The sequence below is a fragment of the Rhyacophila brunnea genome, unplaced genomic scaffold, assembly GCF_057557595.1.
Source record: "Rhyacophila brunnea isolate RB1 unplaced genomic scaffold, BYU_Rbru_1.0 scaffold_22, whole genome shotgun sequence".
Lineage (NCBI taxonomy): Eukaryota > Metazoa > Arthropoda > Insecta > Trichoptera > Rhyacophilidae > Rhyacophila > Rhyacophila brunnea.
Window position 1 is genome coordinate 23,555,692 of NW_028232882.1, and position 27,126 is coordinate 23,582,817.

The 27,126-nt window shown below is 35.8% G+C and overlaps 1 protein-coding gene across 2 annotated transcripts; it reads right to left on the minus strand.

Moving 5' to 3' along the window:
• Positions 1 to 1,202: 1,202 nt before the first annotated feature.
• Hrs (Hepatocyte growth factor regulated tyrosine kinase substrate) lies at positions 1,203 to 26,905 on the minus strand. 2 transcript variants are annotated; one of them, XM_085949731.1, is made up of 13 exons: positions 26,805 to 26,905; positions 26,618 to 26,702; positions 22,151 to 22,254; positions 21,750 to 21,910; positions 18,321 to 18,436; positions 16,970 to 17,090; positions 15,628 to 15,750; positions 14,159 to 14,324; positions 6,254 to 6,411; positions 5,902 to 6,035; positions 4,261 to 4,387; positions 2,941 to 3,138; positions 1,203 to 2,547 (listed from the first exon to the last, which is right to left on the minus strand). In XM_085949731.1, the coding sequence occupies exons 1-13, from the start codon at positions 26,839 to 26,841 to the stop codon at positions 1,462 to 1,464; spliced, it is 2,616 nt and encodes an 871-aa protein (XP_085805857.1). In that variant the 5' UTR covers positions 26,842 to 26,905; the 3' UTR covers positions 1,203 to 1,461. The 2 variants fall into 2 exon arrangements, with proteins under 2 accessions (XP_085805857.1, XP_085805856.1); XM_085949730.1 differs by having other exon boundaries at positions 5,902 to 6,047.
• Positions 26,906 to 27,126: the final 221 nt, after the last annotated feature.

Consider the following 27,126-nt stretch of genomic DNA (forward strand, 5'->3'; position numbering starts at 1 on the left):
CCTATCGTAGCTTACTCAGAAATAAAACCTAATAGTAGGTTTTTTTTGCTCTTTTTTTCGACCATGTCCGATCCTGATAGGATCATATGCGCCTCCACAGAGTAGAGGTTTGTATTGACAGATTTTGTTTTTTACGAGAAATGGATGTCAGCCACTTGCTCAACCTATTAGGTCCATACCCTGATACACACAAATTGAAAAACAATGTGTACTTGCCAGACCCAGGATTCGAACCTGGGACCCACGGCTTTATAGTTAAACGCTTAAGCCGCGCGGCCACCGTGGGTGTTCAAACTCTTTACTCTTTAGTATAAAAAAATATATTATAGTCGTCCTACGTACAATACCTACGTGTTTAGTCAAAAAGGTTGGACGGTATTAATTTAATATTTGAATTTGGGTTCGGGTTGGAATATTTTTTTTCGCGTTTCCCATCTTCTCTGTGGTCTAGGATTCTATTTCGGCACGGCAAGCTTTCTGTGAGCATGATTTCAAAACTTCACGATTACCAAAAAAATAAAATACTTACATTGTGTGTAAAGTAGATGGTAACAAAAAATGTGACACCTTCATGTGAAAATTTTTTGGTGTAGGTTCTCCCAATAAATGTATTCTACATTAGAAATAATATATTTTAAGATTTAGGCAGTCGTTAGCGTGAATATTCAAGTTATTATGAAATAAATTCATTAAATTAATGACGGCAAGAGTGCCTACACCGAATTTAATCAGTACCAGGTGTAGTATTCATTATAGCCAATGAATTTGGAAAAAAGCCAGTTAGACTAATCATCATTACCGTAGTCAATAATTAAAAAAATGAGTTAAATTGTTGAAAACAGCTAAATCAAAAGTCTCCAATGAGTATTGGATATCAGTGCGTTCTGTAGATTTTGACAGGAATCAATGTACATAACACCTTTTCCATGTGCAGTAATTATTCAATAATCTAATAACAAGGTGTTGATGTATATCTTCATATCGTCATGTATGTTAAAAATATTTTTTATATTCAATCTAATATATATTATGGAGTCTACTTTTTCCTTGATTATTATTTTTGTATACTTCCTTCTTCTTACAATTAGTCGCATGCAACTCATAGTAATTCTTTTGCTACATAATAATTTGTAGCAAAAGAATCATAAGTTACGCACGATTAGTAAAAAAATATTGAACACAAAATTCAAAAAACTGTCTTTATTAAAATTTGCATATACATTTTCTACTAACTATTATTTTATATATAATAATAATATTAATAAGATACTTTGTGTGTTCTATGACATGTTATTAAATGTTCCGATAATATATTTTTTTGAGATAATTGGTAGATAAAATTACAAACACTTATATTTTAATTGATTACTAGCGGTCTAAAGAATTAGTATGCTACTATTATAAAAAGATTAATGGTATGCACTCATAATATGTTTGCGTTAAATCAAATCTACAAAGCGACTAATCAAAGCTGATCAACTCTGCGGTGGAATTGAGGGGGACCGGGCTCATCTGATGCTTAGGCGAGGACTGAGAGTTCTGAAGAGCTGGAGCCGGCACTCCGGGAGCCGTACCCGTGGGAGATAGATTTCCCATTTGGTTTCCGGTCGCGGGAGCTTCCGGTCCGGACTGAGAATTGACCGGGAGGGCCGCTCCCTGCCCCTGATTTATATTCGGGGGCATCTGGCCCATGTGCTGCTGCCCGGGAACGTGTCCGGGGATTTGATTCGGAATATTCTGCTGCATGTTTTGAGGCGGAGGAAGAGCTTGGTTGGCGGGCGGGCCCATCTGATTGTTCATCTGCGGCGGGGCGTGCGCCATGTGCTGCTGTTGAGATTGCGGAACCATCTGCGGGACGTGCTGTCGGGTTTGTCCCATCTGCTGTTGCATCTGACCCATCTGGTTCGCCTGAGGGTTGGGCGGCCCCATCGGGAGGCCTTGCTGGTTCAGATGGGGTCCTTGCATCCCCATGGGAGGGCCCTGCTGCCCCATCTGCTGCTGCTGATTCATTTGGGGGTTGTGTTGCATGGGCCCCATCTGCTGTCCGGGACGGGGGCCCTGCTGGCCGGGCATTCCCATCTGGACGGATTGCTGGTTCATCTGACCTTGGGGCGGCATCTGGCCCATGGGCGGTCCCATCTGAGGGATCTGGCCCATAGCGGGGGCGGCCTGCCTGATCATGGGGCCCATTCCGGGCGGGAGTTGGTTTGTGGGCTGGCCTTGTTGATTCATCTGGGGGCCTTGAGGCATCCCGAGGGGGGGCATGTGGCCCATCTGCTGGCCCATGGGCGCACCTTGCGGGTTGACCTGCCGGATCATCCCCCCCTGGCCGTCGGAGACCATCTGTCCCGGTTGGTGTTGCTGAAGCATTCCCGGGGGCATCATATTGGGGTAAGGCTGCGCATACGGAGCGGGTTGCTGATATGGCTGCTGAGGGTTGTGGAACTGGTGAACGGGACTGCCTTGCAGGTAATAGGGGGCCGGCCCTCCCAGCATATACTGATGCTTCTGTTGCTCTTGCCGCATCTGCATTTCTCTTTCTTGTTCCTACAAATTAAAGAATACAGAATAAATTAGTATGCCTTTTTTGAATCAATGTACTAGCATGTTGATGGCACTGATAACAACTCAATTTCTTATATTATGCCAATTGCTTCGGGTGTTGATATATTCCACCTACGTGAGAATGAGTTTAGGTGGATGTTGTTTTATAAATTCTTAAAATAGGGTCTGCTTAACTCATCCTGTGTACTTCCTTGTACCTATCTAATTCATCTACTGATATATCTCTTTTTTTATGTAATACTGTTATATTTATATATCTTTGTTTCTAAATGTCATGTTGTGAACGTCTTAAACTTATAATTTGTAATGTCCACAATATGTTAAAAAAATAAATAAATTTAAATTGAAAAATATATATATATACTGATTGCTAACCTGCACACGCTGTAAAGCGAGCTGTCTTTGGTACTGCAGGTATTCCTGCTTTTTCTTGCGCATGATGTCCAGTTTGTGAGCCATCTGCAGCTGTCTCTGTCTTTCGGCTTGCTCAGCAGCCCTCTGAAGACGATCCGCGTGCTCTTCTCGCAATACGTCCAGCGCCGCCCGTGAATCTTTCACTTGCGTAAGTTTATCCTGAAAATTAAACATGCGTTAACCGAAGACGGGCTCAATGACTGGACTTAATTACAAAACAATTGACTTCATAATTGTCGCTAAGACACTATTCATTATTTTAACAAACAATAATAATCAGTAACTTATCAAATTGTTTGCGGTGACAATAGAAATAAGAAAACATGAAGAAAGAATGCTTAGTGTTAGTAGTTACCATACTAACCAAATGATATTTTTTGGGAATATCTATAATACTTTTTAAACAATAGCAACACAAACGTATGTTATGTTATGACCAATCGCTATACACGAATCAGACGATTGTCACAATTATTATCTGAATCTTTATGTCTAATAGTTATTTACGATTGACAATCGCTCATGATGGTCGACATAAATCTTTGTCGCTGTGATCATTTATGTAATTTAATCGGAAGAGAGAGGGTTCGATATCTTAGCGTGAGTATTTTGTCATATTGTATTTTCTAACAGTGTTCACTCCTGAGAGAATGGAGGTTATATTAAGACTTTTTCATGAGGAATAGTTATCTGGCATTAGCGCAACCCACTAGATCCTTGCACTGGATCAAACACATAATGCAAAACCCATAGCTTCAGAAATGCAATAAAAACTAAATATTTTTACACACCAATAAACCTGCAACATATATTAGGCTAAGAATTACATTACTTTTATATCACCGTGTTTGATCCAAAGAGGATCATAGGGGTCTCTACAGAGTGGAGGTTGTATTAATAGGTTATTCTTCTTACAAGAAATGGGTGTTAGCCACTTGCTCAACCTATTAGGTCCATTACACATATTGAAAAAACAACACGTGAATTTGCCAGAAGACCCAGCATTATAAGTCAACACGTTATTGCTTGGCCATCGTGAAGCAAAGTGGGTAAGGGGAGTGACAGAGTTGGTTATATGCCTTATGGCTATTGTCAGTTAATTCTTCCAACGGCTGCTTGATCCTGATCCAGACTCTTGCATCGTTGCGCCAATCTTCAAGATCAGCTCTTTGAACTTCTATCACATCTGAGTACTAAATATATTTTGCCAGCAATCACAAATCTGAGTACCCAATATGCATTGTTTCATACAAAATTAAGTAGAGTAGAGTTATTTTTTACCTGAAGGCCTTCGTAGTGAACTCTGCTGTCGTCTTGCTGTTGAATATATCGTAGCAGTCGAGAATGCATTGTGGTGATATTCATGAAGAGTGTCTGCACAGAGCTGTCGTTAGCTATAGAGCGACCTCTGAAATTAATAAAACGTAATCATTGACAAGGATTCATGTTTTCACAATTGAATAATTATTATCCATGTGTGGCGATCAACGAGTCCTGTGAGAACAAACATTGTCAGCAAAATCTGTGACATACGATTCGATTGCGAAAATATCGTTTAATTATATAGGTACATTTTTTCCACAGGTCATCAGCTATCGGTTAATGTTTACTCAGCAAGAAACGTTGACGGCGAAAAATAAGATCACATGGATTTCATACGAATCTAATTACAAATGGCAAATAAGAACTTTACCTCAGTAATATTAATATTTATTATTTTAAAATGTATTTCTCACCGAAGGCATGGGATACTCAGTGTAAGCATTATTCAATGGTGAGGAGTTAAATAAATAGTCTATCATGATTGAATAAAGATCTCACTCCGCATTTTATCTTGGTAGAGAACTGTCACTCGTAACATCGTGCTTCAAGCGAAAAATATCTACCTCGCTGTTATCTTTTATCATTGTATCGTTGTATCACTGTACTTATGTCAATCCGCAAATAAACACGCAACCGCTCTCAACAATCATACTTCAGTTTTTCACTCATCTCCTCATGATCACACTATCATCCGCATACCTTCATATTATGATTGTGGCACAAGAGCTACAAAATGGCATTAATACATACCGTTTTAAGGGAAAAAAGTGAGCAGTAGGACAAGTTTCTCGTTTAAACTTGAAAAATTCGTAAACTGTGTAGGAAAGATATTTGAGTCAGTCATGAATCATTATGTAATTCAATCATATGATATAAATTAGACTGAAAAATAGCAGATTAAAGAGCGGAAATGCAGTGTTCTTCTATTGCTTTTGTCCAAAAAGCCAAAATTCCTGGTATACATCGTGGCCGTGAAACCAATCGTTTTGTATGGGTGTGAAAACTGGAGCCTAATGAAGAAACAAGAGAAGGTTATCCAGGTATTCCCCGAAGAATACTTGAACCAGTTAAAGAAAACAAAATGTGGCGCATCCGTATGAATGCTGAACTCTGTGATCAATTTGAGCCCAATATAGTCAACGTGTTGAGGGCGCAAGACTTAGATAGACCGGTTACGTTGTTAGATGCCATGGATTTAGAGCTCTCCATAAAGTTTATGAAGGAACCCGCAGGCACTAAGCCACTCTCGGAGGAGATAGGAAGATAATGTCAAAGGGACACAAAGAGGCCGAGTGTGACCTCGATGAGAGAGCTCGAGGGTATCAGGAGTATCAGGAGTACTGTTGTGCAGTCAGCTATGGACCTGAATGGTCTGTAGCACCAACTTAGGTAAGTCCATAAGTAAGATATAAAATAATTTTATGTGATTATACAATTTTAGTGTTTATTTAATCATAAAGAATAGATAAACCTTGTGAAAATAATATACAAAATGATTGTAGAATATGGATATTGTGGCCAATATAGATTGCACGTCAATTACAAAAACCAATAGGAAGTTTTACAAAATATTAATGTAATAATATGTATATTACAAACCTGGACGAATTGCTCTTCATTCTGTTGACGAATATTTCCACCTGCAACTTGAGGGCAGTTATGAATTCTTCCATTTCCGGATCGGTCGACGCACCATTCTCCATTTTAATTGCAGCGATTTTGTTCGCCAAGGCCTCGGGGATTCCCTGGTAATTCATGAATATCAATTCAAATGAGATATCTGGTTTACAACTCTGATAGAATTACACTAGCCATTATCGTCAGTTTGATTGCACACATATTATGTAAAGATGCTGACAATAATATTATCTAAATGTACGAGTGGTTTAAGCCCAATTTGAATTGGCCATTTCCAAAGAGAGTTATTATAATATAAAAATGTAATAATTACAGTTGAAGGTTGGAGACTAGGCGAAGGTGTCGGCGCTGATGGCGGCTCGAGCTGCGCGGCAGTCGGCTGGACGCGCTGTTCCCAATAGTTACGGTCCAGATAACGGGACAGCTCTGCCGGAGGGGCAGACCCGGGCGGGCTTCCGGTCAAGGCAAAATCTACAAAACACAAAAAGTCCGGTGACATACATGGGATGGGCACTAGCAATGTTTTCCTCTCAGTTAAGAAAGTGGCAAGCCGGGTGCGGGATGAGGGAAGAGGAGACATCACAATAATATATATTGGAAGGAACCAAACACATTTTTCGAGTCTAAAATAAAAGCAAAAAATATTATTAAAAAAGTGAACAATTATTATTGAAATTACATAAGACGTACCGATACATTTTTTAAGTTGTTTTTAGGGCCCTAGAAATATATCGGCTCAAGCCCACGATAGTTGAGCGACTACTCGTCAGGTTTATAGTTCGATATCGGTATGCGTTCGAATCCGGGATCTGGCAAAAATTCACATGTTGTTTTTCAATGTATATTAAGACTCAGAGTGTGGACCTAATCGGCTGAGCAAGTGACTAACATCTATTTCTCGTATTACATAAAATCTGTTCAGAAACCTTTTCGTGAGGCGGCCCAGATCCGCATAGGATATATATATATATATATATATATATATATCGGCCCTGAGCCTCTGCCGTGTTTAGAACAATAAGATGAATATTCTTTTAAAAGATGTGATGTGAACAAGTTGAAATGTTTACTGCTTAAGGTGATGTCTCTAGGTAAAGTTGTTATCGAAAAATAGCTAGAAAAGTTTATTAATCGGTAGATATATATTCAAAAGTAATGAGAAAAATAAAATAAAAAATTAAGATGTATCGTGGAGTTCTATATACCAAAAATACGTGTCAAATTCGGTACATTTCTATCGGGTGGTAAGAATGAATGACATAAGATTTATTATCAAAATTACGATAAAAATATACCTAAATCTATTACCTAGCGAAACGCTAAACGTAAATTGGAATTTATTATATCCTTATATCTTTTTTTTCAAATTTAAAAAACATCGATTTAGAGGTTAGAAAGCACGCAATTAAAATCGAAAAATCTCGGCTTACACGCAATTTATCGCGAATAACGCTTAGCGTTTCTATTAAAAATATTATTTATTAATTTTTACGGCAGTTATTTAAATTTAATCTTGTATTTTTGTATATTAACGAATCGATAGAAATCGAAACCATAATAATTGCTCGAATTGGCAACATGCTGACAACACTTAGCCGACGCTTGGCCGTATAGTGCTGCCGTCGTGGAATTATTTGGAAACAAAATTTCTTCATACAAAATACACACACAACCATAACATGACGTTGAAAATGAAACTCACACATAGACAAGACAAAATAACATTATTTTTCTCTGAATCTTGGCAAAAATCAGTTTGTGTTAAACTTCTATGCGAAATTGCCATATGAATAAAAATAACTTAACAAATTAAAATTACAATATTTACTTAATATACGTAGGAACCTGCCTATATTCAAAATTTGATACTGAAAATTATTTTCAATTAGTATTTGCTTAAATTACAACTGTTTTTTACCATTATTTATGATAAAAATAAACAAATCTCGCATTTTGACATATTATGGCAGCACCATCAATAATCACCGCGCGCTTAGGCAACCGCCAATCAATTTTATCTTTTTATTAATTAATTGTAATAATTATAATTAATTAACTAATCAGTAACATTTTCGTTACTAAGTAGGTCGTGTGATTATTGATTGATTTTTGGTGAAGAAATCACACATTGTATGATTTTCTGCAACCAAAATTATTTTATTAGGTTATGTTGTAGCTACTGACGTTTGGCGTGTTGTTATTCTTTATGTTTTATGCATTTTTATATAATTTATGTTACTCAGTGCAAATTACGTGATATTGTTGTGATAAATTATATTGTGAGTGTTTAAATTACATCACATATTCAGTGTAGTTTAATTAAATAGTGAATACCAGAGGTGTGTGATAAGTGAATATAAATCTTTGTTACATATTGATCTAGTACCTATATTTTATTAATAATTATGGATGTGCCATGTGTAAGTGTTAAAAAATATAAGTCCTACACTAGAAAAAATACAAAACTATCTTAAACTACCAAAATATTGATGGAAAGTCGTGATGAATACTTTAGGAAACGGAAGTTAGTATCATCCAACACAGCCGTTGCTTGTGAACCAATTCCGGTGATAAATAGTGATGTATCCATCTCGGATGACCCAGACAATCTTCCAGTATTGACAGATGAGCACAATTATTGTGTGAGACTTGATAGTTGTGAAGACATTCAGAGCTGTTGGCCGAAAAAATTGAAAACGTATTCGGTATACGGTATATCGTATACGGTATTAAGTCAACATTGCATTTTGAATGCAGGTGTTGTGAGAAAACAGCGTCAGTATTAACTGAACCCCAAACGTCTACGATTAATACATCATTTGTTTGGGGATCTTTAAATATCGGGATTGGTTACAGTCAGGCACAGGAATTATGCGGTATTGTGGGAATTCCATTCATGTCTTCGGGAACGTTCCAAAGGCATGAAAAAAAAGTTAGCCAGTCATGGAAAACTCATTTGTGTGATCAAATGTCGAAGGATATAGAGATCGAGAAACAGTTGGCTATAGAAAATAATGAAATTGATGAAAAACACCCCTATATAACGGTCATTGTTGACGGAGGTTGGTCAAGAAGGAGTTATGGCCATAGTTTTTCTGCCAAATCCGGAGTGGCATGCATCATCGGAAAACGAACAGGAAAACTTCTTTACCTAGGTGTTAAGAACAAATATTGCCACATTTGTACCATCGCAGCCAATGAAAAAAAACCAGCTAAGAAACATGAGTGTAATATATCTTTTTCTGGACCATCGACAGGCATGGAGCAAACCATTGTAGTTGAGGGACTAAATTATATTTTTGACAAACATCAAGTATGGGTAAAATTTTTAATAGGGGATGGTGATTCAAGTGTATTTGCTAGGGTGCGTGAGAGAGCACCGTTTGGGTATAAAATTAAAAAAATGGAATGCGCGAATCACATGGTCAAATGCTACACTAGCAAACTTTATACGATGGTTAATAACGTAAAATACGATACGAAAAGCCGAAGCTTATTGCGGAAGGAGATTAAACGTCTCAAAAGTGCTGCACGATACGCTATAAAACGATGCGAAGGCAATATCACTCAGTTAAAGTTGGATTTGAAAAATGGACCCAATCATGTATTTGGCGAACACTCTGAGTGCCGTGCAGATTACTTCAAATAATTAAAAGTGTTGTTATTAGTCGGCTAAATCGTCAAAATCGTCTTAAGGCGAGACGTTTAGATTTCACTTCCAGGTATAAAAAACCAACTGTCCCTGTAAGCAACCAAGCTGACTGTGAATATGGCCCGCATGCTACCGATTCAGATATTCCACAGTTGGACTTACAGGAGAAAATGAAAGAAATTATGGAATCTTTACAGGCTGGGGTTTCTTGCGATACAGATTGTAAGCAATTGCAGTTGGCGACAGTAGGGCAAAGTGAAAATTATTTGTGGATTGATGCCAGGCATAAACGTTTGACAGCATCTAAGTTTGGGAATATTTTCAAAATGAGAAATACGACACCACGGCATAATACTGTTAAAAATATACTTTTCCCAAGTGATATTGTGACAAAGGATATAATGTATGGCAGGAAGAATGAACGCACTGCTATTGCCTTATATGAAGCAAAAAACAAAGTCACTGTTATGCCTTGTGGTCTTTTTGTAAGAACGGAATTCCCATTTTTAGGAGCAAGCCCCGACGGTTTAATTGGGGAAAATGGGTTGATAGAAGTTAAATGTCTTCCGTCCATCGGTTCCAAACCAATTTTAGAGGCAGCATTACAAAACAATATATTATGTTTAACTATTGTGAACTCCGTACTTCACTTAAAAGAATCACATAATTATTGGTTTCAAATACAGGGACAGTTGTACATTGCGAAGAAGGAATACTGTGATTTAATTGTATATGCCGACAGTGGAATCGAAATCATACGACTTTTGCCAGATCCACAGTTTGAGACACGTGTTCTACCGCGTTTGATAAGTTTTTATAATGATTGCCTTCTTCCAGAATTAGCTGATAGCCGTATCCAACGGGGTATGAGAATTCGCGAACCTGAGTTTATATTAAATAATTTGCAAACTAAAGCGAAGAAAATAAAAAAGTAATTTATGTTGACTTCTGATATAATTCTCGCAATAAATATGTCATAGTTTTCCTTGACATTTGGACATGGAATTTCGCGTATCCATAAAACTGATAGACTACGTAGTGCGCTCTTAGAAATCACAAAGGCCTACCGAGCAACTTCAACGGACGCGCTTCCGGTCCTGGCCGCATTCTTCCACTTGACCTGCACATACAGGTCAGCGGTCCGTCAACGAAGCTCCTCAAAGGTGAGGAGGCCGTTGTTGGTGACTTTCACCTTGCCCCGCCTCCTCGGCATGTTGCTGAAAAAGTAACCTGACTATACGTCTATTGACGCTTGACGCGGCATAGAAGACCTGGCAGCGACGGTGGAATGAATCAACCAAGGGCCGGCACACATTTTAATTTTTTCCAGACATTAAATGGCGATTGGAGATAACCAAATATCTGACTCCTGACCATCACACCGATCAATTTGTGATTGGACACGGTGGGTTAGCTGGCAAGCTCTTTGAGCTTGGACTTGTAAGCCGTCCGACATGTCCATGCGGAGGGGTAATTCAGGATGCCAACCACATCCTCTGGGAATGTCTTAGAATGTGCTCCCGAACGGGAGGAGATGCTCAGGTCGGTCCAACCAGCTGTTGGGCCCATCGGGCCGTCCGACTTGGTTGCTACTAAGGCCAATTATCCTGCATTTAAAAAATTTGCGGCGTCTTACTGCGGGCGTGAAGATCTCTACACGTAATTTTTGCTGTTCGTATGATTAGCTTCATTATTTTTTCATATATACAATAGAATTATTTTTATTTTAATAATTTCCTTGCGCTCTTCTCTCCCCGGAACTTTGCATTAGAAAGTAACTTCTTTAAACTCAGTCAGAGCTCACTTTGAGCGTAGCAACCTTAGTCCTGGGTATCTTTTCCTAGGGCATTCCCAGCCTAAAACTGAACTAGATGCTTCACATCAACCAATGTAGGGCCACGTGATGGCTCGTGGGTTAACTTCAATAATATTGCTTATTATATATACTTCATTAGAATAAACAACTTCTTTTGTAGCTGTTTATGCATGCCATGCTTGTTTCGTGGATTTTCACGATGGTTTTCAGATTTTTCGTGTTCTATGCTTATAACGATATCTCATAATTATTATTAATTTACAATGCTATACAATGTAACCAATGATTTATTATATTCTAAAATGTTTTAATGAAAATAACTAGTGGAACTTTTTTATATAATTATATACCATATATAGTTAGTTTATTTAGTGGTTATTTTGGTTTCTTTGGCAATTCTTCCAGAATATATTCCTAGAATTGTCGGACTTGAGCGATAATAAAACGCATTTCTAATCTACGCATGCGTTTTACTATTTATTATACATGTTTTCCTGATATCGTCGCCTTGGAAGTGAATAGAGCTTCACGGATGTCATTTGTGTATTAGATTGTTTAGCAAATTTGATGGAAATCATGTTCCTGTAAAAAAATCAGTTATTTTTCTTCACCATAATAATAATTATAACCAATAAGTATTTCAAAAATTGTTTGGTCAAATAAAAACGTTTTTGAATTTTGTGTGGATTACCTCTATTCACTTCCAAGGTGAAGATATTCACCAAGATTTATTTTCAACACGTCTAGTATTCTCAATACTTTCTATAACCTGATTCCTAAACCTAAACAATTTTTCACAAACATGTGTTTGGATCCAGCGTGTCTATTCCTTAGACTATGTACGCAAGACGCTTCCCGCTGCTATCTAAGGAAGGTTTGTATCCAATTGTTGTAATTGTTACAATAAGTGCTATGTTTTAACAGCACTTTTCTTGGCAAAGCTAAACTTTCGAGCGAGATGACTGTTTAGACCAAGGGTTCCCAACCTCGGAACGCGACGGGTTTTCTGTGGGGTCGCCAGCTTATAAAGCTAAAAAAAATTCACTATAATGCAATTTTTATTTTGGGCAGAGAGGTGGTGGCGTTCTCATTGCTGTACGCTCCGACCGACCAGACAGTATATCTGTTGTTGACTGTCACTTTGCTGCAGCTATTGACGTCGTTATTATTCGATTACGGTGAAATGGGTCATTTTTCACTGTTACGTGTATTTTCCACCGCGATCGTCTCGCGATGCATATAATTCGTTCTTTTCATACTTTGAAAACTTGCCAGTTGATAATTGTATAACCATCATTGGTGATTTCAATTTGTATTCATCTCATTTCTTATCCTGTATGAATCTCAAGCAGTTTTCAGAGATAAGAAATTGAGATACCCGGGGTTCCAGCGGCTAGCCCAGGTGTCCATCGAACCCCGGATTCACAAAAAAAAGATAAAAAAAGGATTTATATATGTTGGTAAAATTAAATAAAACACTAAGTCTTTCTCGTGCGGTCTTAGCGTTATATATTTTAATATTTGGTTGGACAACGTTACTTTATAGTCCATTACATATTTTGTTTTTACAATTAGTTACACAGGTCCGTACACGGTTTACAAAGGACGCTTACTAACTTTCTTTTTCAAATTCCCCGTACCCACGCCGTCCAGCAAAAATGACTCTCGTGATTGGACATACGTTTAAAGCACTTGCATCACAAAAAATGGAAGAAAGCGAAGTGTCTTAGCGATTTTATTTTCTTATATCATATCACGTGTATTATATCAAATCTTGTGACATTGTCAATGTTATCAATGGAATCCAGTTTTTACTCTTGGCAGACGATTTAAAATTATATGTGTCAATTCACAGTGAATTAGATTGTCACATATTACAAAATAACTAGTAGAACTTTTTTATATTATAATAAGTGAAGGTAATTCCATAAACAACGTTTTTTGTGTAATTGAATTTGATCAAATTATATACCTACAATATATTATAATATACTATCATAAAAATGTCAATACGATATAATAAAATATTGTACTTATTTAAAAAAATTAATAATTATTTGAATAAGTATATATATATAATAATATTATAGTAAGTAGAATATATTATATTCTTATAATATGTAAATGAATTTTTGTCTAGCGATTTTTTTCATCTGGCAATACTTGCAACTTATTATGGTAACTTACTGCCATCTGGTTGGAATCGACCAAAGTTTTTAGTAACAGATTTTTAGAAATTCATGGTAGATGCCTGTAAATATAAATAGATGGCGTGAAAGTCACATTATATGTGTAATTTAGGCCAAAGACATCGCCTTAACTGACAGTCGATGAGAGATGTACAAAATCCAAGAATCCTCCATTTAATTAGTTTTGATGATAACGGCTAATCCCAAATCTTAAAGGATATAGAAAATATATATTGTTTAACCTTTAGCAGTCTAGAAATTAGTTATACACGTGAAATCTGCAACGTGACACCCCTTGAAGAATAAATCCAGCCCTTACAGTTTATATTATGGACCCAATTTCACTGCGAACTTTACTGTTACTTGTTACTGTGAAACTATTCTTGCTGATGTCTCAAATTATAAACATTTGAAGATATCTCGTGTTTGTGTTCACCATACCCACACCATATTTCATCTCTACCAGTAATTTGCTAACGCAAGACAAGGGTTGTGAAGTGGGCAATTTGTAGATGCAAACAAAAGGAGGTATCAGTACCTATACATTATGTAGATATTTACCTGGCGTCTGGTTATGCTGAACGGGTACAGGGGCAGTGTGCGATTGAGGAGCGGCACGGTGTTTGTCCTTTTCCTTTTCCTTTTGCTCGGCCTCCGATTGGCTGAGAGCCAGAGCCAATTGGAGCTCTTCCTCCTCTTGAAGTTCTTCGGCGGTCTTTCTCGCTGGCTGGAAATATTATAGACACATACAACCTTCCACACAATGACAAATAAATGAGATTCATATAAAATATGAAAGTTTAACACACAAATCTACACAGGACTATAATACCTGGACATTCGATCGAGGGGTAAGCATAGCACATGTGTAATGTACCAACCATTTTACCTTAACCAGTTCTATGCCTTCAGTGAGTTTTCTTGCTCTATGTGGCCGTGATCGACAGGCCGCACATTCAAATTTCGCGAGTTATCTTGTCTGACTTTAAACTCTAATTACTAGCCGCTGTCGATTGATTTACAAAATCTAAAAAATTAAACATACAGTGACATCTGTTTGAATAATTATGAAATACTAAGTCACAAATTATCAGTATTACAGCGATTGTAGTAAAAGCTTTGCTCTATATTAAACGTGTCAGATACTGCTATAGTAATATAGTGAGGCATAAAAAAGGTTAAGGCAAAGTGAAATGCTACTGTAATGTTACTATGGACATCTATCTAGTGATAAAACAAGTAATTAAATACAATTTAATGAAAATCTAGATTTCAAAGTGTTTTAATTAATTAATACTAACACCTAAAAACCTTTGTGTTATAAAATGAGCATTCATTGAAGACTTTCATCTTATTACTTCTTTCTTTCGACCATGTCCGATCCTAATAGGATCATATGGGCCTCCACAGAGTGGAGGTTTGTATTGACAGATTTTTGTTTTTACGAGAAATGGATGTCAGCCACTTGCTCAACCTATTAGGTCCATACTCTGACTCATACACAAATTGAAAAACAATATGTTTACTTGCCAGATCCAGGATTCGAACCTGGGACCCTCTCATCCCATCTTATTACTAGGTACATATTATTATAATTTGAATGTAATTTAATAATATTTTTCAAAATTTCATAGTTTTAATGTATAATCTATTTAATTTAAACATATTAAACTTGAAATCCTTTTCGTTTATATTAAATCAAGCTTTGGATCAAGATACCATAGTAATTTTTTTAAAATTGTTTGTCATTTAATTACGTGTTCTAAGTCAGTTCAATGTCAGGTAAGTAAGGGTGTCCGAGACATTACAAATTGTTTAAATGGTTTTCCTCATATTATAGACCTGTAGTTTTTAACGCTGATCTCGTCTCCAGATTTAAGAACAGGCTTCTGATGACTAATGATCCATACTCTAAGAGGTTCTCAATATATTTTTATAGCGACATAAGAAATATGATCCGGCCCATAACATTTTCTTGTGTCGAGTGACCTCAATTGATGAAGAAATAGCCGTAGCAATGAATTAGTTACCTGTGCCTGTTGGGTGGCGGTGACAGGATAGTCGGAAGGCGAATCAGCTGCGTCAGCCTTGGCGGGAGTCCCGGGTCCCGGAGGTCTTGTTCCTTGGTCGAAGCACGAGTCGCACACCCTCACCTGATGATAATCATTACAAAATAATAAAATTTTGACATATGCTCTATTAAGGCCATGCATTAGTTGAGGCACGGTCTAAAAAGATCGTTGCTAGGCGATGCGCGGATTGCGGGTCGCGGGTGCAAATGACGCCTGTCAAACGAAATATTATTTGTCATATAAATCCAACATACGTCCATTTTATGTTCTGTTTATTGTTCTATTAGTAACAATAATAATATATTCATTGACATGTTTTCTTTATAAAGTAAATGGGTAACGTTTTTAGTCATCTTTACACGATTTTAGAATTAATTGGCCCGTTGCCATCACGCAGCAAAGTGACGTGTTTCTGGCTCGACGTTCTCTCACTGAATGCGAGCGAGTCCAAAATTTCGTCGCGCCTACAGTTGAAAATTATTTGGCGTTTCACTGATCCGTCACCTTAAGCAGAACTGGAGCATCTGTATAATTTTAGACAATTGATAGAAATAACCCAACTAACGGCCAAGACACATGGCGCTACGATTTGCTAAGCGAACTGTGGTGGTTCTTGCTTGATTCCAATTGGATACATTTGGAATCAAGTATAAGCACTACAGTGTGCGTCGATTTGCAGCACCGTGTGTCTTGGTCTTTGGATTTGTTAGCCCTCATGGTTACATAATCCTATACTATAGCCCGATCCACGCTTAGACGGCCTATTGACAATTAAGAGCCGAGCCACACCGGGCGACTCTGGTCTCGAGACCAGTCGCCGAGACCAGACCGATGGATGCAGTTATATGGAGCATGCCACACCTGGTCGCCCAGTAGTCGCGCAAGCAATAAAGTCGGGCGACCAGTAAAATCTCGTCCGTGCGCTCGGTCTGGTCTCCCGGTCTCTCTGGTCTCTCTGGTCGGGCGATCGGTAGCGATGTATGAAAACATATAACTATGTATTGATCGCTGCCACACTGGGCGACCAGTCGCCGGCAGCCACGCCGCGGATAGAACGTATTTTTGCATACTTGCGTGTACATTCATTATTATTATTATTATTGGCTGCCTCTCTGGTCGCCGGCAAGTCGCCCGAGTAAATCGCCCGAAGAGACCAGTTGCGCGACTGGTCTCGAGACCAGAGTCGCCCGGTGTGGCTCGACACTAAGTGTTATGTCAAGTTATAGTAAAAGACATTAGAACCCTCCAATATTTTAGTATGGTAAGAAATCAAATGTGGTGGTAAACATGAAAAACAAACCTCTTTTTCAATTCCAAATTTGGGAAGCGTGGTCGTCTTGCCACTACATTGTTGACAGAAGACTTGTCCGCACGCACGACAGTGATGTTTGCGCAACATGATTGAGAAAGGCACCCGGCATCTGAAAACGAAAATTCATATTTTATCTAATGACACCGGCGATTAATTATTTTCAACCAGAAGTTTTGAAAGTACGTACAATATTGTTCATACATTCATTCAGTGGTTGAGTTCGCTTTCATCGTGTGGAATTACAGTACGTTTTATAATAGATAAACCGCCTCGAAGGGGGTACAAAATAGATTTCTAGAGCACATCAATTTTGGAGCCTACTGTTATGACCAAGGCCTGAACAAAAACGAACTATAAGTGGGAGTGAGAAAGCATTCGGCAAGCTTATATTCTCCGCAATATGCGTTAGAGTAAGATAGCATTTCTACGGTTCAATTAAATATTTTATGTATACGTCGCCAGTAAATATTAGTTTGAATGACTACAGTCATTCAAAAACTGCTAGCACGTATTGCTGAAATGTATTGTTTTTGTGTTAAATATAAAGTTAGTGGTAATTATTTTTAATTATTTTGTAGAAAATATGGCTAATGTTACACCCCCGTATGGTCCCCATTTGGGGATGTTTCTGTGTATCTGGAGAGGCCCGAGTCGGTATCAAATCCAACAAATAGTAAGCACTGATTACGAAAATAAATAATAATAATAGAGCCGGCAATGCCGTAGATTATGACCGTTGAAAAATATTTGCAACGTCGCCGTTTTTCGACAACGCTCTCGTTGAAAGCGAAACACAAGATGGCGGATAATACGCTGTAAACAGTCAAACAGTGAACACGCACATTTCGTCCTCCGTAAAATAAATTATTCAAAATGTAACTATTATACAATATTAACTTAAATAAAACTCGTCGTTTCCATCATAATTCCGGTTTGTTAATTATCCACCTTCAAGTCCTAAAATCCAGACGAAAAACCATACTAAAAATAAAAGTGACAGCTTGCTATTCACTTTCGAAAATGGAAGGAAGTGATATTAACTATGTTGTGTTTAAATTTGGTAGCCGTACTGAGTAGCAACATGATGGTATAATGTTTCAAAGTTAAGTTAATAATAATAAAATTGAGGTTCTACTATGCGTTATATGCAAGAAACACGGCTTCATATAGCTGAACAATACACACTGTCTTTATATTATTACTGTGAGGTTATGACTCTTATTATAATAATAGAAATAGTGTGAATTTCACTTTGACCATTACATCTCTCATCAAAAATATATTTGCAATGAAATAATGTATTTTATTTGTTTATAAATAAATTTATTTGATAGTTTACCTATGACAGACGTCACCATCTGACCACTCTGGAGCACTATCGGCAGAAAACATAGCGTCAGATTCCTTCAAAGTGGGAAACTTGTAGCCTTCCACTTTCATTATATTGACGGTATCCTGTATAAAATAAAACACATGATAATTAATACGACATGCTTCAGAGAACTGTCTTTTCTTCGACAATAAGCTGTCTTGGTGCTTTCTATTTTCGAATTATATTCATCTATTGTAACCTTATGACTACAGGCTACCTTTTACTAGAAAGAGGATCACGAAACAAAATTCTACTTTGAGGATTAGTGTGTTTAAAAACAACAAGAAGTTATTATGTGGTCAGCAACCTGACGAACGTATTAATTTACAGTGTGACTTCTATATCAAGTCTTCTACGTCATCACGGTTAAATATAAACCCTCCGCCGCATTTACTTTCCTGCTACTACATACCTCATGCCCATAATTCAGTATGTGTTCGATATAGCGTGGAATTTTATTAACATTAAAATGTTTAAACCTTTGTAGAAGCAGACAGAGAGCATTATTTCGAATTTACTAGTATTGTGAGGAGGAGGAACAGAGAAGAAATCCTTTAACTACTCTAATTAGTGCCAGAGATAGAGTATCTGTTATGCAAAGTCAAGACATGCAGCGCTGTGACGTAGAAGACTTGATACATATAGAAGTTGGTCTATACACAGAGATTTTACCATTGAACAGAAAATGAAACGATATATATTATTATGAGAAATACTTAATTAAAAAACAAAATACATAATTTTTACTGCAACAATCTGAATGTTCAAAAGATAAAACTATTCTCACATAGCGAAAAATCAACAAAAAATTCATGTCAAACTGACATTGAAGTCGAAAGTCCACCCCAAAGTACAGTAAGTAATCAAGTAGTCGAAACGTAACATTATTATTAGATTTATTTCATTATTATATTATTAAAATCGACCACAATGTGGTTAGGACGCCGAGCTGGATCTAATGTCTAGCAAGACAGCTGGCTAAACTAGTATTACATTATTATTCAAATACAAAAGTGGATTCGGAGTAAGGCATGTTCCTCCTTGGCCCAGAAAAAAATAACATGGTTACATAGTAAATTCGATAATTTTTAACAGAAGTGGATATTTAGACACAACTGTTACTTTCTCAGGAGCAACGTGAAGAGCCCCGTGTTACCTTGATTGTTTTACCTTTTCGACGGTTTATAATCTATCGGGATTTTATAAACTGAGTAATACATAACGGATGCGTAAAGAAATTGAGTTTTTGAATTGTAAAATTATAATATTGAACTCAACCAAAGAACGAACTTGGCATATAATATGTTAAAACATGAAGATCATTAACGAAAGTTTTCTACAGATTTTTCTGTTGCTTTGAAATAAAGGCAAATTATGATACTTATTATACAAAATAACACTAAAATAAAAACTGTTTTTACCCTTATAAATGGTCCTGACATCTTGAAAACCGTTTATCGAGATATACAAGCATTCATGCTACAACACTAAATGCACTGGATATCTCAGAAAGACATACTCATATATAATTGAATGTGTGACAGCAGTAAGTAATTGGATTAAAAACTGAAAATCAATAACTCACTGAAGAAAATTTAACACTTTACCTACCGGAAAAATTATGCAAACCAATGTTTGAAAAAGTTAGAACTATCACTAAATTAAAAATTTTATAACTTTTAAATCTACCTATAAATTTAATAAAAATTTAAGAAAATATTTAAAATACATCACTGCGTCAAATATAACAGCAGGTATTCAAATGTTTATCATTTTAGCGTTGAAGTCTATTGAATGAATTTTGTGATCTAAAACGGTTTATTTAAATAATTAAAAAGGTTTTTATCGACTGTAAAATAAAAAAAAAACATTTCATTTAATGGGTATTTTATGATCCACCGTTATGTACGACCGCAACTTAAAATTTAACCTTTTGATATTACATCTGACAGGCCGCAGATTTTTAACGACAGACGTTGAATGTGGCGCGAAGCTCTTACTAAAATCGATATAATACCGATAATTTGTGGCTGAGTATTTCATTATTATTCAAACAGATGTCAGTGTGTGTTTAATTTTTTAAAATATGCAAATCAATCGACAGTGGCTAGTAATTTGAGTTTGAATTCGGACGAGATAACTCGCGACATTTGTATGTGCAGCCTGTCGATCACGGCCACATAGAGCGAGATAACTCACTGAAGGTATAGAACTGATTAACAAATTGATTATATCAATGCGGTGCTTGCTTAACCCATTCCAGACAGAATTAATTTTTCAGGATCACTTAAAAAGGCACACTGATTACTAAAATTGATATAACTCATGTATTATTCATTCAATTCTAATAAATCTTTTAAATATTTATAGGTTTTGAATTTTTCTATTAAGTATTTACATTTTAAGTAAACTCTGTGTATAAGTGGAATGAAAAAAACATGTCAAATATAGTTTTTTGGGTTTTTTTAGCCTTTTTTTATACAAAATGACATAGATAAAAAGTCCATGATAGAAGTAAATAAAAGGAAGATATAGTAAAACTGGAGCTAAATATAATACTCTTCAAGATATTTAGAAGATGGAGGGCCATTTTATGTTTTTTACTGTCTCAAACACCTCATACCTAGCGAACTGATCATTATTTTGACAGATTTAAATAAAAATAGATTTTATAAATCAAATATTTCTAAAAAAATATATTGGACTGTATACAACTAACATCGTTAAATGATAGCTACATATATTATTAAGCAATTTCAACTTTTAAAAAAATCAAAATATGATAATTTTTTTTTGATTTTCATCATGTCCTGCATCCTGTACCACCGGCGCCAAATTGGCGCCGATAGGGCGCGATGGGTTAATTAAAATTAAATATAGAATTTGTTTATTATGGTGAAGTTCCACATGTCTCAACACACCAATACTGTGGTGTATCCGTATCTCTTGGCTACTATATCATACCACACAAGCGTGAGCGGTAGGTTAAGTGTTAATATTGTACATAAGTACCTACATATTATTTACATGACTGTATTTATCGTAATGGTGTGTATCACATAAGTTGTTGCGGATGTCCAAAAGAAATACATTGGCCAAACACGAGAGGGCATATCAATTAATTAAAACACTACACGATTCAGCGATTGCCAAAACACTCGATGGACACAGGACAAAAATTTGACTTTTCAGACCAGGATAATTGGACCGGAATCAGGTATATTTTTCGCACTTAGTAAAGAAGGCCATCGAAATTCTCAGTAACCATGACGATATTAATAGTGACGATTAAAAACATTATGGCTTGTGGCACTTTCAGCAAAATCCAATACTTAATCTGGTATCACCGGTCGTCGCAATTGATAGAATCGTAGAACAGAAAATAATTGTATTTACCTGAACAGATCTGTATTTTGGGCTGTTCCTGAAAGCGAACGCCCACGCCTGAATCAGTTCCAGTGTTTTTGTACGCACGTTTTCATGCTGTGTGGCCTTCACTAGGTCGCGGAACATATCACAGTTGGCCTTCAGTGTTATCTCGTCGTGGACCACAGACCCTGGGAAGCGATAAAGCAAACACCAAATGAAACTAACAATAACTTTTATTAGACGTAATGATAAATCGAATTAATGAAGAGTTACCAACAAGATGACACAAATCTTACACAAAGTAACTTCATCATTATTCCTATAATAAAGTACTTTTTATATTTTACTTTGTAAAAATTTTAGTGAATTCTGAAGGGAAGCAGTATATATGAAAAAGTTTTTTTATTTTGATTAATTTAGGCACAAACCACAGTTTTTGACGATGCTTTCCATAACGAGGAGTGCGAACATGGCCTGGTGAGGATTTTGGGAGAAGAGCTTCTTCTTGATGGCCATAACAGCATACTTTGGACTAGAATAAAACAGAATTAAATACAGAGGATAAACAAGCAAAGCCATGATTCCTTTGAAATAGGCATGTCCAACGCGTCGATTGCGGGATGGATTTTGGTTGGGTTGTCGAGTCGAAAATATGTAAAAAGTGTGTACATTTATTGTAATATAATATGATTTCATTGTTGTTTTGAAAGGGACACATTAACCATTCCCACTTTTCATTTCCTTAACCAGATTACATGAAAGTCGTATTTAAATTTCCCATGAGGAAGCCCACATAACATCGTTGTATCACTTGATTCATATTACTTCACTTACGGCCTGCCTCGGAAGTAAGAGAAAGAGAAGATGTGAATCCCCGTACTTTAAACTGAGGAGTAGTTTCCCCTTACCGTCGCACAGTAGACTCTTTGCACAGTAGGAGAATAGTTTGAAGATGAGTGCAATGAGTGCCCAAAAGAAGATTAAAACTCATAATTTTCACGAGGAATGGGAAACTGAGTATTTCTTTGTGACAGTGAAAGATGACTGTTGTTATTTAATTTGTAATGCCTCAGTGTCCTCGGCCAAATATAGTACATTTGTTCTAGTTGAAAAATGACAACGCGAGAGTGTGATGATCACTGCCAGTTTTGAAACTTGACCACAGCCTACTTTAAGTTGGACATGCCTGCTTTAAACTTAAAAGTTTATAACACCTCAGAAACATACTATTAGATTTATTCTAATTCGTGTGTTTCTAAGGTGTTAGTGAACATTATGTACATTCAATAAAGAATGCTGCATTCTCAAATCAAGTATATTATTTATTTGAATAAAAATATAATTTAATTAAAAAATAATATCAATTATATTAAAATCCACAAATTCGTTTTCTACCCAAATATTACAGTAATACGATTACGAAATTAATTATTATATAGTAGTGGTGCACAACCGATTTAAAAGAAGGGCAAATTTATCGATTTTATAATTTTTCACGGTTCGCAGTGTATGTATTATAATACTATATGAGACATACATTTTATGATTTTAAAATAAAAAATTACATATCAGGTACTCCAATCACTCTCCACTCTGGATTATGTACATTATGTATTTGCATAATAGAACTTAGTATATAGGAAATTAGAATTTTGCCATATTCAATGAAAAATTTGGTGATGAAGTACGTGTTATTATGGGCCGCGGATTGTGCATCACTGTTATATAGTAACCATATTACTACGAAAGAATAAACATTTTGTCCGTGTTTGTATTTGTATTCGACTTTCAAAATGGGATGAGATTTATTCACCCTAGTTACTGAATAAAAGTTGGATTCTTATTATTGAATGATTTTGAAAAACCTCAAAAATAGAAAAGACAGATCGGTAGCTTAAAGCAGTGCTCCGCAACCGGTGCCGCGGTGCATTGCTTAAATTTTTTTTCGTATATTATACAATACTTACTCAATAGCCGAAGTTGCGTACATGGCTGTTAACATTATATTTGAGCACCTGAATGAAACTTAATAAAAAAAGGTCGGAATGAAAATATATTGACATGCTCCATTAAATTAGAAGGATTCAAAAATAAACTCGAACTTCTTTGGCAGACGGAGTTAAGACAAGGTTCTCTACAAATATACCAAAGGACCTACCAGACCATGATTGAAAAAGGTATTAATTTTGGATCTGGCTAAAAAACATTTTACTTTGCTGCAAAACAAATTTCATCATTACTGTCATTCAATCAATACGACTGGATTCAAAATCCTTTTGCAACGAATGCTGAAAACTCTATAGAAGCGCTTTCCCTACATATTTGAGAGGAATTTGTTGACTTAAGGAACGACGGGACACTAAACTGAATTTTGCTGATGTTCCATTGGATGTTTTCTCTGAATAAAGAATATGCTCGGATGTCTGACAAGGCTATCGCAGTTCTGCTCCTGTTTTCTATGACATATCATTGTGAGCGAAGTTTTTCAGCTCAAGTTCTAATTAAAAATGATAAACAGTCGTGTTTGAAGAGTATTGACCAAGAACTTTGGGTTGCTCTTTTAAATATCAAGTCAAATATAAAACTTTTATGTTCATTGAAACAAGCTCAGGTATCACATTAATTAGTTATTATATACCTATATTGATTCAATAATTAAATACATTATATTATTGATAATACAAATACATAGAAATATGTACATTTAGTTCTTTCTCATATGTTATGTATAGGTATTCAATTATTTATCAGATAAAAAAACATACCTAAATTAATGTAATTTTGGTGTATATTTTTTTACTTGTGTGCCGTGGAATTCTGGGAAGACCTTTGGTGTGCCGTAGGTGAGAAAAGGTTATGGAGCACTGGCTTAAAGGATAAAAGCACTCACCCGGGCAGTAAAAGGTGTGTTCGAATCTCATCTCACTTTGTTCAATTTTTTTGTAGAATTTTCTACAAGAGCAAGAACAATATTTTCTATCCATCCACGTCATAAAAGTGAAACAAATACATGGACATTTGTATGAGAACATACTATTAAATGTTCGGAAACAATTTTGATACAAAATTTCGAAAATAATGTTGTTTCGTTCACCGAACCGATGAATTTCGGTCTGACTAGGCTTAACGCCTTAAGCCTGTACTTCAGCTGGGGCACGGTCTAAAACGATCGTGACTACGCGATGCGCAGATTGTGCAAACGACGCGTGACGAACAAAACATAATTTGTCATAAAAATTCAACATACGTCCATTTAATGTTATGTTTATTGTTATTTAAGTAATAATAATAATATATTCATTGACATGTTATGTTTTTCGAGTAAATACGTAACACTTTTTTGTCATCTTTACACGATTTAAGAATTAATTCCTCCGACGCCATCACAAAACAAATTGACGTGCTCACAGGTCGACTATCGCTCTCCGACTGGTAACGCATGCAAAATTACGTCCCACCTATTACTGAAAATTATTTGCCGTTTCACTGAAGTATGCTCTTAACAGATATGTTTCTGAGGTTTTCAAAGTTATGTAATTACAGTAGAACCTCGATTATCCGGATTTATTTATGGTCATCAGTTTCGTAGGATTATAAGAAAAATATATTTAGAATAATGTGTAGGCAATGATAAAAATCTATCGCTATCTATAGGCTATATATATAAGCTATCTTATCTACAATCAGTATGAGTGTATTTTACATAATAATAAGAATCTAATATTCTCAAATCTTGTAAGATGTTTTGAAAAAATAGTGATGTTTATCTTATTATCTGATTCATTTATTTTAATGTTTTATTTTCCATGTTGGCAATATTTTTTTATTTGTGGTTTTAAAAATTAGTTTCAATTAATGTTGGACTATAACCAGAGGAACTATGAAAATTGCCACTTTTCCCACTTGGCTTTTAGTAAACAGACTTTTTGATGACGATTTCAGAAAGTTTTTAGTGCGGTGCAAATTGGTAGACATAGAAAAATCAATAATTTTTTATGCTATGACACCATTAGAATACTGGCAAGATGGCCTGTTTTGATAATATAATGTTCTATTATTTGCGATTTATTGTGAGTGTTCATTATATATTCTAAATAATTATATTAGAAATGCGAAATTACTTGCATCCAAATTTGATCGTATTAGACCTTCCGCTCATGAGAATACTCAAAAAAAAACGATACAGAAACTACAATGGCGGCTTGATCACGGCAAGGCTGGAATCTCACAGTTTCAAAATGTTCGCGACTAAACTGAAGTGATGCGACACGCTAGTCTCACAGTCTCTCAGTTTCCAGTCCCCCATAAAACAGTGGTGCCAATATCAGTAGATTTGATGAAAAATCATATTTTCTTGCCAAAATTGGTAGCACTGAACTCAACTGAACAACAAGGGTCTTTTTAGTTAGTGCTTTTATGTATAAAAGAGTCATTTATGTTCGAGTAAATTTAATTGTATAGCCTAGCTAACTACATTTGGAGAGTTTTGAAGTGAGGGGACGATATATTTCACCTATAGCAGGTAACATTATGCATTAGAATACAAACATTGATGACATAATGATTTTACATTGCAAACAGATTTGCCAATTAAAAATGGACAACAATAAAAAGGACAACAACCTACAGACAATTCAAATTCAAGTAAATAAAAGCTCAGGAAAAATTTAAATGATTATCGATATAATATTTAATTTTACTATTATCTGGATAAAGGTTCAACGGCCAACAAAACCGCGGTATGACGATAGGTATTAGTTGAACGATAAGAATGCGCAAGTATGACTTTGATGATTCATCAATCATAATTAATAAGGTGAAATATCAAAATAAAGCACATGGAATGATGACTAGGAGATTTTTAATAGTATATTGTGGGGTGTTTTTTAACTCACGTGCAATCATTTTGTCTAATTAAATCACATATCTGTAAAATAGCAGGCCAGTCCGGATCAAGTCGCAAATTGCTCGTCGCCTTGTCTGGAAGTGAAAAGACAATGGGACATATTTTTAGAACGATATTCTTCTTGGGTATTAAATGTAAGGCATTGAACACTGCGGAAATTTTATGTAAATTCTTACCCAGTAGCTTGTCGAAGTTTGTTGATGTTCGAAACATTTTATTATTATTTCGCCTGACGGAAAACTGACAGTCGAAATACGACGAACAGCAGGTACCAGATGTTGCTAGCTGCTAAAAAATATATTTTAGATAACATACACAGAGGAAAGATTTATTAAAAAAAATACTACATTATAACTATTTCTTTAATATTTATTACTGATTAAATAATAGTACATTTTTATTTTGTTTTACTTTAAAAAAATAAAGCAATTATTATGCCTGAGCAAAACAGTTCGACTGCATACGAGTGCAGAAAAAAATACACGAACATCAAAGCCA